The sequence below is a fragment of the Planococcus citri genome, chromosome 2 (genome assembly GCF_950023065.1).
Source record: "Planococcus citri chromosome 2, ihPlaCitr1.1, whole genome shotgun sequence".
NCBI lineage: Eukaryota > Metazoa > Arthropoda > Insecta > Hemiptera > Pseudococcidae > Planococcus > Planococcus citri.
This window is the reverse complement of record NC_088678.1, coordinates 65,399,901-65,412,778: the sequence shown is the minus strand read 5'-3', so window position 1 is coordinate 65,412,778 and position 12,878 is coordinate 65,399,901. Positions and strand designations below refer to the sequence as shown.

General features: G+C 34.7%; 3 protein-coding genes across 4 annotated transcripts; all 3 read right to left on the bottom strand.

The window, feature by feature from the left end:
• Positions 1-127: 127 nt before the first annotated feature.
• LOC135834221 (uncharacterized) lies at positions 128-4,770 on the bottom strand. The gene is made up of 5 exons (XM_065348057.1): positions 4,656-4,770; positions 4,241-4,563; positions 3,935-4,153; positions 3,180-3,798; positions 128-378 (listed from the first exon to the last, which is right to left on the bottom strand). Exons 1-5 carry the CDS (start codon positions 4,714-4,716, stop codon positions 293-295), a joined length of 1,308 nt encoding a protein of 435 aa, XP_065204129.1. The 5' UTR covers positions 4,717-4,770; the 3' UTR covers positions 128-292.
• Positions 4,771-4,985: 215 nt separating this feature from the next.
• Positions 4,986-9,657, bottom strand: LOC135837093 (uncharacterized). 2 transcript variants are annotated; one of them, XM_065352248.1, is made up of 6 exons: positions 9,540-9,657; positions 9,123-9,439; positions 8,816-9,037; positions 8,108-8,726; positions 5,297-5,435; positions 4,986-5,206 (listed from the first exon to the last, which is right to left on the bottom strand). In XM_065352248.1, the coding sequence occupies exons 1-5, from the start codon at positions 9,595-9,597 to the stop codon at positions 5,341-5,343; spliced, it is 1,311 nt and encodes a 436-aa protein (XP_065208320.1). In that variant the 5' UTR covers positions 9,598-9,657; the 3' UTR covers positions 4,986-5,206; positions 5,297-5,340. The 2 variants fall into 2 exon arrangements, with proteins under 2 accessions (XP_065208320.1, XP_065208321.1); XM_065352249.1 differs by having other exon boundaries at positions 8,816-8,932.
• A 222-nt stretch (positions 9,658-9,879) lies between these two features.
• Positions 9,880-12,878, bottom strand: LOC135834220 (uncharacterized). The gene is made up of 5 exons (XM_065348056.1): positions 12,442-12,878; positions 12,135-12,359; positions 11,372-11,993; positions 10,171-10,313; positions 9,880-10,078 (listed from the first exon to the last, which is right to left on the bottom strand). The coding sequence occupies exons 1-4, from the start codon at positions 12,526-12,528 to the stop codon at positions 10,219-10,221; spliced, it is 1,029 nt and encodes a 342-aa protein (XP_065204128.1). The 5' UTR covers positions 12,529-12,878; the 3' UTR covers positions 9,880-10,078; positions 10,171-10,218.

The window sequence follows — 12,878 nt, the reverse complement described above, 5'->3', positions numbered from 1 at the left end:
AGAATTTTTTTCTGCCTCACTTTCAATTCAAAATGAAGATCTCTGTTGAATTTGATCAAGATCCTTTCACTATTTATTCACGATCTACCCCAAGGTAGGTAAGGTACATACATATTGTAACACTATGCTCTTTTAAATTCTGTATTTGGGCCGGTTATTTTGAAAATGAAATTACACATAATTTATCAGATAGGTAGTGTTTTTTTTTGCTGTTCAGGCGCATTGCTTGATGATTTGCCATATTTATTTAGACCTCCATGTTCTTGGTCCGGTAAGATTCTGAATTGTCTTGTTAGGCAACAAAAATCTTCGAAATTTTCACGAACGAAGCTTCCATTTCGGCCAATTGGGGTGACATTGAAATTGATTTTTCTTTGTCTAATTTAATTGAAACAAATATTGTTTAAGACACAAGTTCGTTAGGAACGTTATGTTTGTGTAATATTAATAAAACAACGCTCATATTAGAATATTATACATATTATAGGCGCCTCTGAGGTAATAATGTGGGGGGGGGGGGTTAGGGCATCTACCTACCAGTGTTCTAGCCAGGTTTTCTCAAGAGGAGGGCAAAACAAGACTTAAGTACTTGGGTATAAAAAAAATTTGTCGACGAAAATTATTATTTTCTTTCTTGAACTTTTATACAGGCCTCAAATGTGAAATTTTATTACTTAATCGAAAACGAGAAGCAAATTGGCTCGAGTGAAGCGAGAGCAAGACCTTTCGAAAATTTTCATTTCGAGAGGTGTTTATTTTTTGGTTTTTGAAATTTTAAAATTTGAATAGATACCTAATGTTTTTTTTTTTAAGAATTCGATTTTGAATAAGAAAAGAGAACAGGCTCGAGCATCTTTTGAAAATTTGTACCTCGAGACTCGAGAGGCATACCCAAATACGAGGTTTTCTTGTATGAAGACGAGGAGTTCGTTTTTTAGCTTTTAATATTTTAGAATTTGAATGATGTTTTTTTGAAGGAAAATGAATTTTGAAAAAGAAAACAGAACAGGCCAATAATAGTCCGGCATATGACAATAGGAGTAATTGCATCCCCCCCCGCCGATCCTCCGGGACAACTTTTTTCTTAAAGGGGACATCCTAAGGAACATTTTAAAGCAAACTTGCCAACAAAAAGTTGGCCTTACTTACAAAATGGCGGCCATTTTCATTGACAGGTCAGCCAAAATCGCAGATTTTGCGTTTTAACATAGGACTTGCACAAACTTTTTCAAACTTTACAAAGGTAGATCGAAAGATCATGCAAAAATTTATCACCTGTCAAAATTTCAAGTGCTAAACTGCGTTTTTCGCTTTTTGATGAATTTTTGAAAATCGAATTTAGGCCAAAAATGAGGGAAAAAATCAAAATTTTACCAAATTGACCAAGAAAGCTGAAATTTGGGATATACCCTATTTTCGACATGCCAAATCGATTGGAAACGGTTTCAACCCGTTTTGAGCAGTTCTGGAGCCTTCAGCAGATTTTTGAAACTCGAAATTCCCACAAAATTCCATCAAATTGCAGTTGTAATGTTAAAATTTATTCTGAAAACTAATTTCAATACGCTTCGAAGTACTGCAGGTGAATTTCAATTCGTTTTGGATCTTCCAGCGACTTTTTGAAAATTCCTGAAGCCTCCAGCAGATTTTTGAAACTTGAAATTTCCCCAACATTAATTTATCAAATGGAATTGGCATGCTGAAATTTACTTCGCAGACTACATGGTGGTTTCAAATGGTTTTGAAGCTTCCAGCTACTTTCGGGAAATTTCAATTTTCCAAATAACGTCATACAACCTTTCAAAAAGTTGCTGGAGGCTCGAAAACGACTTGAAATTCTCCAGCAGTCAACTTCGTAGCGTATTGAAATTAGTTTGCAGAATGAATTTACGACTCTCCATCTCAGTTTGATGATATTTTGGGGGAATTTCGAGTTTCAAAAATCTGCTGGAGGCACCAGAACTGCTCAAAACGGGTTGAAACAGTTTCCAATCGATTTGGCATGTCGAAAATAGGGTATATCCCAAATTTCAGCTTTCTTGGTCAATTTGGTAAAATTTTGATTTTTTCCCTCATTTTTGGCCTAAATTCGATTTTCAAAAATTCATCAAAAAGCGAAAAACGCAGTTTAGCACTTGAAATTTTGACAGGTGATAAATTTTTGCATGATCTTTCGATCTACCTTTGTAAAGTTTGAAAAAGTTTGTGCAAGTCCTATGTTAAAACGCAAAATCTGCGATTTTGGCTGACCTGTCAATGAAAATGGCCGCCATTTTGTAAGTAAGGCCAACTTTTTTGTTGGCAAGTTTGCTTTAAAATGTTCCTTAGGATGTCCCCTTTAAGAAAAAAGTTGTCCCGGATGATCGGCGGGGGGGGGGGATGCAATTACTCCTATTGTCATATGCCGGACTATAAGAGAGGTCTAAAAATCTTAAAAATTTGTTTTGGGATTTAAATTCGATTTTTTAAAAGAAATTTTCATCTTGATCTTGAAAAAAAGAAGCCCCCTTCCCTCCCCATCTCTCAACGTTCTTATAAAAAAGTAAACTTTTGGTTGAATTTCAGTTCATATCATAAAATTATTTTATGAAAACAGAGATAAAACTATGCTCGAGCTAAGAATTTCAAACTCTGGAAGGGCCACGGCCCCTCCTCCACCCCGCAATAAGAATTCAAGGTTAAAGTTATCAATAGCGATAGCTTTATCGAACGTTGTTTTTTTTGGAACATGTCCTAAGTGTAGGTAGGTATAAAAATACCATAAACAAAATTTTTAGGTGCTGTAAAATTCATTTTTGGATTTTTGACGAATTTCTGAAAACTAAAAAAATTTAAAATGCTACCTAGCTATTGTCTATTTCAATAGTGATTTATGAACTTTTTGACAAAATGTAAATTATTTTGAGCGAAGTGAAATAATACCTACGACTTGTTTTTGTTCGTTCTGTAGCCTCCAGCAATTTTTTAATTTTCTCAGCAAATTTCAAAAACTGACGTTGGAACGAAGCAGAAATTTGGCAAGCACTTTCGAAAAGTGTCTTAATTCCTAAATGTAGGTATATTTTGGGGGTATTAAGCCCAATTTTTTGTTTTTTGTGGAGAGTGATTGTTGATATACTTAGATATCTACTGTGTAATTTTTTTTATAGGCTACTTATTTTATTCAAGTACCTACTCACCTTTTTTTGATGGCATCAACGAATCTACCATTGCTGATTCGATCAGCTCAATGATACTTGTTAAATATTTTGTAAACCAGGATGATATCAGTGTGGAGGGCTGTAGAGTGTCTTCGACGGTAGAATAGTCTTGGGCTTCTACGCGAAATTCGCCTTTTTCCGGAACAAACGATATGTCGAGATTACCGATGAAGAAATTCAGTTGAAAATGGGGTAAATGTTCAAATCCGGGATCTAAAGTCATGTTTGCTCGTACATTCTTTACATGTAAGGTGTAAATGAAATCGAGGGATAAATATCGTCTACTCCACGAATGATTGTTCACGAATGATTCAAAATTCGAGAGTCCTCTTATGGTGATATTTTTGAAACTCATGTGCACGAAAGAAATATCTGGTAGGAGGTAATAGTAGCGCTGGTCGTTCATCAAAAAATCGGGACAGGCTGAAATGATGTACTCTGTAGGGTGTAGCTTGAATATTTTACTCAGTAGTACGTTAAAATTGCCACCATCGAAGAATAAACTGCGCATCATGGATGGTAATTCCAAGCCAATTATATACATCAACTTGAGTTGTTGTTTGTAAGACAGTTTAGGAGGCTTCTTGAATTTGATATCCTGAAATTATACGTTGATGTCAATATTAAAAAAAAATAATAATAACTGTTCTCTCTTTGAATGGGTAAGTAGGTATAGGTAAACCTTACCTACTTATCTACCTACTATTTCTTTTTTAAATGCAATCATTACTTACTGCAAGGTTTTTGAAACGATCATACGACATATTGATAGATATGTTTTTATCGTCCTTTTGATCTTCCGGCGGCTTTTTTGCGATAATCGATAAATTATTATATTCTAGGTGGTCAACATAAAATTTTCTTTCACATTGGCGGGAATTCCAATACGAATACGATTCTTCTATTAGGACATCTCCCACTAACCAGTACCTCAGCTCATCATAGAATAGACGCTACCGTATAAAACATTCGTCTAAGTATTATACTTGGATACATACACGAGTATTTTTGAAATCAGATTTGTTTGTAACTACACTTACCAATTTATTTTTAGAAAAATCCCAACGAACTGTATTTGGTGGTTTTCTTTTCATGAGGAAACGTATGCCCCATGTTGATCCGTAAGTATGAGTGTACATATAGTTTATGTTGATGGTATTTCCAAATGGTAGAAGTTTTGCGGTATTATTTATTTGGTAAATACCGTCGTAATGTTTTACGTCTTCTATGATTATATGCGATTCCAATTTTTCAATTAAATCGGTACTCTTGAATAGTTTTAATATCGCCTCGTTTAAAACATTAGTGAGATCGTATTTCGTGGAATCATTGCTCGATGACTGAGCTACGGGGATAATCGAATCTGTGTAATTAATTTCATGTTAAGGTAATGTTGATAAGGAATGAATATTTTCACAATAAAACTTAATCTGTATCTAGTTCTTAATTACCTACCTTCGCATATAAATAAAATGACAAGTACGACTAGTTTCTTTGTCCACAGATTATTATTCATGTTAAAACGTTGAACTCACTTACCATTAGAGAGATGCTCTACTCTACTGTGATAGGTTTACTCATCGTCCGTATTGTTTAATTTAAAATTCGTGTTTCGAAATTTAAATTTTATGTTATCTTCTTAATCATTCGTTTCTATTAACGTATAATTTCGTTTCGAAATAAATTGACGATTGAAATACCTATGTTTTTTGGGGAGAGGTGAGAGAGGTAGTAATCTGTTGAAGACCCAATGTCCCACGCCTTTTTGTACTCCATCTAACTGTGTTTGGTAGGTAACGTTTTATTTTGATTGTACATTCAATAACGTTATAATATAGACATTTTTGATTTTTCATTTCCCTCGAACATTCATGTTGATGAGCAAAACACTTCTTATTTCTGGAATTATGTCTTCCAATTAAACGATAGGATACTTGGGGCAGTTTTTCTTTGATTCTTCGCTGTGTAGATTTCTCCTCTCCAATCTTGTACTTGGGGATATTATTCTGCAAATTAAATGAATTGTTTCATTAGGAACTTTATGGTTGCTTATAATTTGTTAGTCTTATGCTGGGTTTTACTGTTTGAGTGTGTACCTGATTGCGATCCATGTCTGTAATGTAATTTAAGAGGTTTGGAATTATCTTGTCCGAGGGTGAGATTTTTTCAGAAGTTCCACGAACGAAGTTTCTATTTGAGCGAAGTTGGAGAATAGTGAACTTGGTTGTTGTTTATCTGTTAGGATCGAAACAAATCTTAAAATACATTACATTAGAAACTTTTTTTTTTGAAGATGAAGAAGAAGAAAATCAATCCTAGAATAAGTCAAAGGCCTGAAAGATACGTAAAATCTGAACTAGGGATAACACAGGTATCAAAATAAGTTTATAACTTTTCATAATAATTGCATAAATAAACTTCATCTCATCTCACCTATGATTGGTACTTTTGAATGTTCAGAAATTGCGTAAGTGTATAGTTGTTGATGTTTTGTAGTCGAATTGACGGAATTAGGTACCTATACTCACATTGGTTCACTTTGCTCACAACATTTACCATATATTTATTGAAAAAGTTTTTGAAACACCCTTGAAATAGCCTTTTTAAAAATTCAAAAATTTTCAAAATTCCAAGAATGTGCTTCAGTATTTTAAATTTTAGGTATGAGGGTATTGATCAAAGGTAAAGTACGAGTATGTACTAGTTCAAATAGGTATGCCTATTAGAAGTTTCAGTTATACGTCCCCTTCCTCTCTTTGCTTTCGACAGCAACAAAAAAGTGGACTTTTCTCAACAAATAATTTTTACGGTGATTTTTTTTTTTTATTTATTCGAATGAGCAGAAACGGATTTTGGAGAATAATGCTATCCTAATTTGGTTGAAAGGATCAGAAAGACAGTCTATAAATTCGTTTTCAAACGAGGAGAAAATAAAAATACACGGATGGCTTCAGAATTGAAATCCTCTCAAATTCGGTACTGTATTTGGGTTTATTTAGGTGTTAGATTGAAGGGGTTCGAGTGAGGATGACCTTGGCTCAGAATTTACAGACGTAAAAATTTTTGAGACACGATGAAAGGGGGCATAAGAAGGCTCAAAACAGTCAAATTGAGAACCAATTCACAGGAAATCAAACATTACATAACATACCTACTCGAAAATCAATCTCCTGCAGTACTACATACAGTACTTAAAATTAAGAGTGGAGAAAACCAGTTTATTTGGTTATTTTGACCTTGGAAAATAGTGTCACGTCCTCCAACTACGTATTTAATTGACCTAGAAATCTGAAATTTGTCATTTAGGTAGATACATGCGAGGAGTGACCTTAGAGTGCTTTTTGTGGGAGGTTCGACTTTTCGACCCCAACTTACCCCTTTACAGCTTTAGAAAAATGGATTTTTGCGAATTTTTTTTCGTGTTTTGATTTTGTGTGATCGGTGAAGACTCCTAAAATTGACCTAAGATAATGAAATTTGGTATGTAATTGTACGTACATGTACATCTGGAGGATGTCCTTAAATTTTTTGTTGGTGGTTTGAACTTTTCATCCCCTTCTCATCCTCTTACAATTGAAAAAAGTAAATTTTTGCTCATTGAGCCAAGTGCTTTTGACGATGGTGAGGCCTGAATGGGCGAAAGCTACCTCAATTTGGTGAGTCGGCGGTTCATCGGGAGCAAAATATGAACTAATATGAATAATATTCTCCTATTGAACTCTGACGCGTGGGTCATTGGTGGGAGGGGGGGGTCGACGATTTTTTTAAAATTTTTCCTGTAGAAAGACCTTTTGAAGAGACGACCAATGGCGCAAATCGGAGCCCTCTAGCCCTTTTTTAAAGGCTGCTAGGGGGTGTCAAAGTTTTCAGTGAACTTGAAATATCATCCATTTCAGCAGTGGATTACTCGATAACCGCGATACCTACCAAAATGGAACTTTTTCCAATAGTTAGGGGTTTCGAAAAGCTTTTTGGTGATATCATAAAAATCAGTGTTGCCACTTTTTTTTGTACAAAAACTTAGCTCGAAAAGTTTCAAAACGTAGTTTTCATATCGTTGCGACTCTCAAAAATTCTGAAAAAAATATATTGCGGACAACTTTCCATGCTGAACAACATATTAAAAAATTGGGATGGCGTAATTTCGTAAAGTCGATTTAAAAAAATTGAAAGTTTGCGAAAAAATGCGATTTTTTGATTCAAAACATAAAAAAAAGTTTTGATTGGCGAAGTTGACCCATTTGACACCTATTTTTACGTATCCGTTTAAATAGTTTAAAAACCATTTCACTAGATGAAAATGAACTCATCACAAAAAAATCCAAATTCGAAAAAATTCAATTTTCAATTCCAAGCATCAAAAAAAGTTTATTTATTCAGTTGTCTTATTTTGGCCACTTTCTCACGTATTTCGTGAAAAAGTTGATAAAATTTATATTCATAGCAAAAAAATTGAAACTCGTTTATTTTTTCTATTCACTCAGAATTTTGATTTTTTTGTGATGAGAATTCATTTCATCGAGTGAAAGGGGTTGGTCGAATTGACGTGGAATGACCCGCATCAAAAAAACTATTCTTGGGCCATTCTCCTATTTTTTCGAGAAATTTCAAAAATTGATCAATGGAAGCTGAAATTTGGCATGTCTGCTCGAAGAGGGTATTCTTGGTGTTCCTGATAGGTATTTAAGGAGTAGGTACCAAGTTTTTTTTGTGTCATCACTCCCTTCTCCCCTCCCAGACTTTTCGGAGATCTGAAGCCTGAAATTCTTATAATGCTCATTGAGAGGCTGTCAGGTGATTTTGAAAGTTTGTGCTTTCCAACTCTTACCCACCTTTTTATTTTTTTGTGGAGAGTGATTTTCAAAGTCAATACTACTTTTTTCTGGCAGTATTTAGTATTTACTTACAATTTTTCGATGGCATTAGTGAATCTATCACTGCTGATTCGATGAGCTGAATAATACTTGTTGAATATTTTGGCAACCAGACTGATATCAATGTGGAAGGCTGAGGGCTATCTTCGACAACAGAATAGTTCAGCGCCTCAACGCGAAATTCCTGTTTTTTCGGAACAAACAATATGTAAAGATTGCCAATGAAGAAATTCAGTTGAAAGTGTTGTAAATCTTCTAATCCGGCTTCTAAAGTCATGTTTCCTCGTACATTCTTCACATGCAGGGTGTAAACGAGGTCATAGGATATATATCGATTACTCCACGATTGATTGTTCACGAATGATTCAAAATTCGACAGTCCTCTGATGGTGATATTTTTGAAACTGACGTACACAGAAGAAATGTCTGGTAAGAGGTAATAGTAGCGCTGTTCGTTGGTCGAAAAATCAGGACAGGCTGAAATGATATGCTGTTTTGGGTTCAGGTTGAATATTTTGCCCAGTAGTGCGGTGAAAATGCCACTTTTGTTGAAAAAACTGCGCATTATAGATGGTAGTTCCAAACCAATTATGTATATCAACTTGAGATGTTGCTTGTAAGATAGTTTGGGATGCTTTCCAAGTTTGATACCCTGAAATTACACGTTGATTTCAATTCTAAAAAATGATAACTGTTCTTACTTCGAATAGGAACGTAGGCCTACTATTTCTTTGTACTTACTTCAGGGTTTTTCAAACAATCGTACGATGTATTGATGGATATATTGTTATCGTCTTTTTGATTTACCTGCAGCTTTGTCGCGATAATCGATAAATTCTTGTACTCGTGGTATTTTACCTGAAATTCGCGTTCTTGATTTTTATAATTCCAATACGAGTATGGTTCTTGTACTACGACATCTCCCCATAACCAGTATTTCAGCGTATCTCCATAGAACATATGCTAAGTATGGTATAAAACGTACATCTGTTACGTTATGAGTATACCTATACCTATTTTTGAAGGTGGATTTTGTACCTACACTTACCATTTTATTTTCAGAAAATTCCCAACGAATCGTATTTGGTGGGTATCTGTTCACGAGGCTACGAGTTGATGCTGATCCGAAAGTAGTCAAATAATTTAAGTCGATTGTATTTCCAAATGGTCGAAGTTTTGCGGTATTATTTATTTCGTAAGTACTTCCGTAACGTTTTACGTCTTCTATGAGTAGGATTTGCGATTGCAATTTTTCAACTAAATCAGTACTTTTGAGTAGTTTTAATATCGCCTCGTTTAAAACATTAGTAAAATCGTATTTCGTGGAATCGTTGCTCGATGACTGAGCTATGGCAATAATCGTATCTAGCAATTTCACGTGTAATGCGTTAATAAGGAATGGATATTTTCCCAAAACTTAATACATACCTATCTACATATTACGATGTAGTTCTTAATTACTTACCTTCGCATATAAATAAAATGACAAGTATGACTAGCTTCCGCAAATACAGATTATTCATGTTGAAACGTTAAACTCACTTACCATTAGAAAGATGGTCTACTTGTGATATGTTTACTCATCGTCCGTATTGTTTAATTTAAAATTCGTGTTTCGAAATTTAATTTCATGTTATCTTCTTAATCATTCGTTTCTATTAACGCATGTATAGGTAATTTCGTTTCGAAATGAATTTACGAATGAAATATGTTTTTCCGGAGAGAGAATGAGAGAAGTAGTACCTACCTAATCTGTTAAACGCTCCATGTTCTTTTCTGAAGTTTTATTTTGATTGTAGGGAGTAGGTACACTTAATAACGTTATGTTTGGACATTTTTGATTTTCCATTTCCCTCAAACATTCAAGTTGAAGAGCTGGCTGCTCGCTTCTTCTGAAATTATGTCTTCCAATTCAACGATAGGATAGCTGGAGAAGTTTTTCTTTGGTTCTTTGCTGTGTAGGTTTTTTTTTCTCCAATCTTGTACCTACTTAGGGAAATTATTCTGCAAATGAAATAAATTGTTTCATTAGGAAATTTATGGTTGCTTGTAATTTATTAGTCTTGTATACGTTTTTGCTGTCCAAGTCTCTATACCTGATTGATTCATTCCTGTTATATAATTTACGAGGTTTGGAATTGGAATCATCTTGTCCGAGGGTGAGATTTTTTCAAAAGTTCCACGAACGAAGTTTCTATTTGTGCGAAGTCGGATGATAATGAACTTGACTTTTCTTTATCTATTAGAATAAAAACAAATCATAAAATAAAAATATGGTAATTATTAATAGGCTGAAGGGGTTCGATTGCAGATAACCTTGGCTCAAAATTCGCGGACGTGAACATTGTAGAGACGCGGTGAAAAGGAGTGAAAATGTTTTAAAAAGTCAAACTGAGAACTAGGTAATCGGTAGGAAATCAAAAGTTGTGTATTATATCATACCAAAAAAAATCAGCTTCATAGAGCACTTTGGAGGGGAGAGAACCAGTTTATTCGCGTATTTTGACATTGAAAAATCGTATCACGTCCTCTTCCTTTCTTAATTAACTTAGAAATCCGAAATTTGACATTTAAATCTGAGGAGTGACCTTGGAGTGGCTTTTGTGGGGGTTACAGCTGCAGAAAAGTGGATTTTTGCGATTTTTCTCATGTTTTGATTTTGGGTACTTAATCGGTGAAGCCTTCCCAAGATAATCTAGGAGACTGAAATTTAGTACATAATATGTGCATTGTTTTTGAAGATTTCAACTTTTCAACCCCTCCTCACCCTTTTTTGGCTACATAAAAGTGGATTTTTGCTTATTGATGCAAATGCTTTGTGATGAAGGCGAAGTCTGAAAGGGTAAGCTACCTCATTTGGCGAGGTGTCGGTCCGAGGGAAACAAGATATGAGCTGTTTTGAGCAAATAAGTGAACCAATGCGAATAATTCTCTTATTCAACTCTTAAGCATCAATAATTACGAGTAATATTAGTTTTGAGTGATTCTTCAATTTTCTCGAGAAATTTCAAAAAAAAGACGTAGGAAGCTGAAATTTAGCATGCACGTCCGAAGGGTGTTCTTAAGTGTCCAGATGTGTCTTTGGGAAGTATCATGGTTTTTTGTGTCATCTTTCCCCCTCATTTTCCGGTGCATCGAAGACTGAAATTTTTATCATGAGCGTCCAGTGGGTTGCCAGATGAATGTTTTGAAGGTTTGTACTTTCCAACCCTTTTTCGTCTTTTTGCTTTTCGTTTTGAGAGACTGTTTACGTAGATATACTCGTACAATATTTTTTTCTATGTCTATTTTACTCACCTTTATTCGATGACTGCATCACATCTATCATTGCTGATTCGATAAGCCGAATAATACGTGTTGAATATTCCGGCAACCACGATGATATCAATGTGGAGGACTGCAGAGTGTCTTCAACGATAGAATAGTCTCGGGCTTCCACACGAAATTCGCCTTTTTCAGGAGCAAACGATATGTAAAGATTGCCGATGAAGAAATTCAGTTGAAAATGTTGTAAATGATCAAAGTCGGGATCTAAAATCATGTTTCCTCGTACATTCTTCACGTGTAGGGTGTAAACAAGGTCGTGGGATAAATATCGATTACTCCACGATTGATTATTCACGTACGATTCGAAATTCGATAGTCCTCTTATGGTTATATTTTTGAAACTGATGTACACGAAATTAATGTCTGGTAGGAGGTAATAGTAGCGCTGTTCGTGGGTCAAAAAATCGGGACAGGCTGAAATGATGTACTGCTTAGGGTGTAGGTTGAATATTTCGCCCAATATTGTGTTGAAATTGCCACCATCGAAGAAAAAACGGCGCATTATGGATGGTAATTCCAAGCCAATTATGTATGACAACTTGATATGTTGCTTGTAAGATAATAGTTTAGGATACTTTTCCATTTTGATACCCTGCAATTACACGTATTACTTGGGTTTCAATTCTGAAAAATATTCTCTCTTCGAATAGGTAGGTACTAGGTAGGTAGTTAGGTAGGTAAGTACGTACTATTTCTTTTACCGTTTTTTTTTTAAATTCAATTAGGTACTTACTTCAAGGTTTTCCAAATGATCATACGATGTATTGATGAAGATATTTTCATTGAAACTTTGGTTTGCTGACACTGGCGTTTTAGTTGCGATAATCGAGAAATTCTTGTATGTGTGGTATCTTAATACATCGAATTTGCTTGTACTCCTATCGGAAGTCCAATACAAATGTGGTTCTACTAGGACCTGTCCTGCTATCCAGTATTCTAGCTCGTCATAGAACATATGCTATCGTAAAACGTACAGAATGTAATTTAATGAAGGTAGTTACCTAGATTAGAGTATTCTGAAAGCAGGTTTGTACACTTACGAACGTATTTTTAGGAAACTCCCAACGAATCGTATTTGGCGGGTTTCTGTACATCAGGCGATTACTTAAAGACCCGAAAGTATACATTGTTTTTATCTCGATTGTATCTCCAAATGGTCGTAGTTTTAGTGTATTGTTAATTTTGTATACATCGTTTTGATCTTTTATGTCTTGTATGAGTATTTTTGATTCCAATTTTTTAACCAAATCAGTACTTTTGAGTAGTTTCAATATCGCATCGTTTAAAACATTAGTAAGATCGTAGTTCGCAGAATCATTGCTCGCTAACTGAGCTTCGATAATTTATAATCGTCATCAATTTCATGTGTCATGTTCATAAGGATTATGAGGAAGGAATATAGGTTCATATTTTTAAAATCTATAGTTCGTAATTACCTTTGCATGTAAATAAAATAACAAATATCAGCTTCCACGGA

Excerpts from the sequence above, each read along its gene's own strand:
- LOC135834221 (XM_065348057.1), bottom strand. The coding sequence starts at position 4,716 with ATGAATAATAATCTGTGGACAAAGAAACTAGTCGTACTTGTCATTTTA. Across the intron at positions 4,564-4,655 it reads CATTTTATTTATATGCGAAG|ATTCGATTATCCCCGTAGCT; the intron begins GTAGGTAATTAA and ends TTAATTACACAG. Across the intron at positions 4,154-4,240 it reads ATTTTTCTAAAAATAAATTG|CGTCTATTCTATGATGAGCT; the intron begins GTAAGTGTAGTT and ends TTTATACGGTAG.
- LOC135837093 (XM_065352248.1), bottom strand. The coding sequence starts at position 9,597 with ATGAATAATCTGTATTTGCGGAAGCTAGTCATACTTGTCATTTTATTT. Across the intron at positions 9,440-9,539 it reads CATTTTATTTATATGCGAAG|ATACGATTATTGCCATAGCT; the intron begins GTAAGTAATTAA and ends TGAAATTGCTAG. Across the intron at positions 9,038-9,122 it reads AATTTTCTGAAAATAAAATG|CATATGTTCTATGGAGATAC; the intron begins GTAAGTGTAGGT and ends TACCATACTTAG.
- LOC135834220 (XM_065348056.1), bottom strand. The coding sequence starts at position 12,528 with ATGTATACTTTCGGGTCTTTAAGTAATCGCCTGATGTACAGAAACCCG. Across the intron at positions 12,360-12,441 it reads AGTTTCCTAAAAATACGTTC|CATATGTTCTATGACGAGCT; the intron begins GTAAGTGTACAA and ends GTTTTACGATAG. Across the intron at positions 10,314-11,371 it reads GATGCAGTCATCGAATAAAG|ATAAAGAAAAGTCAAGTTCA; the intron begins GTGAGTAAAATA and ends TTATTCTAATAG.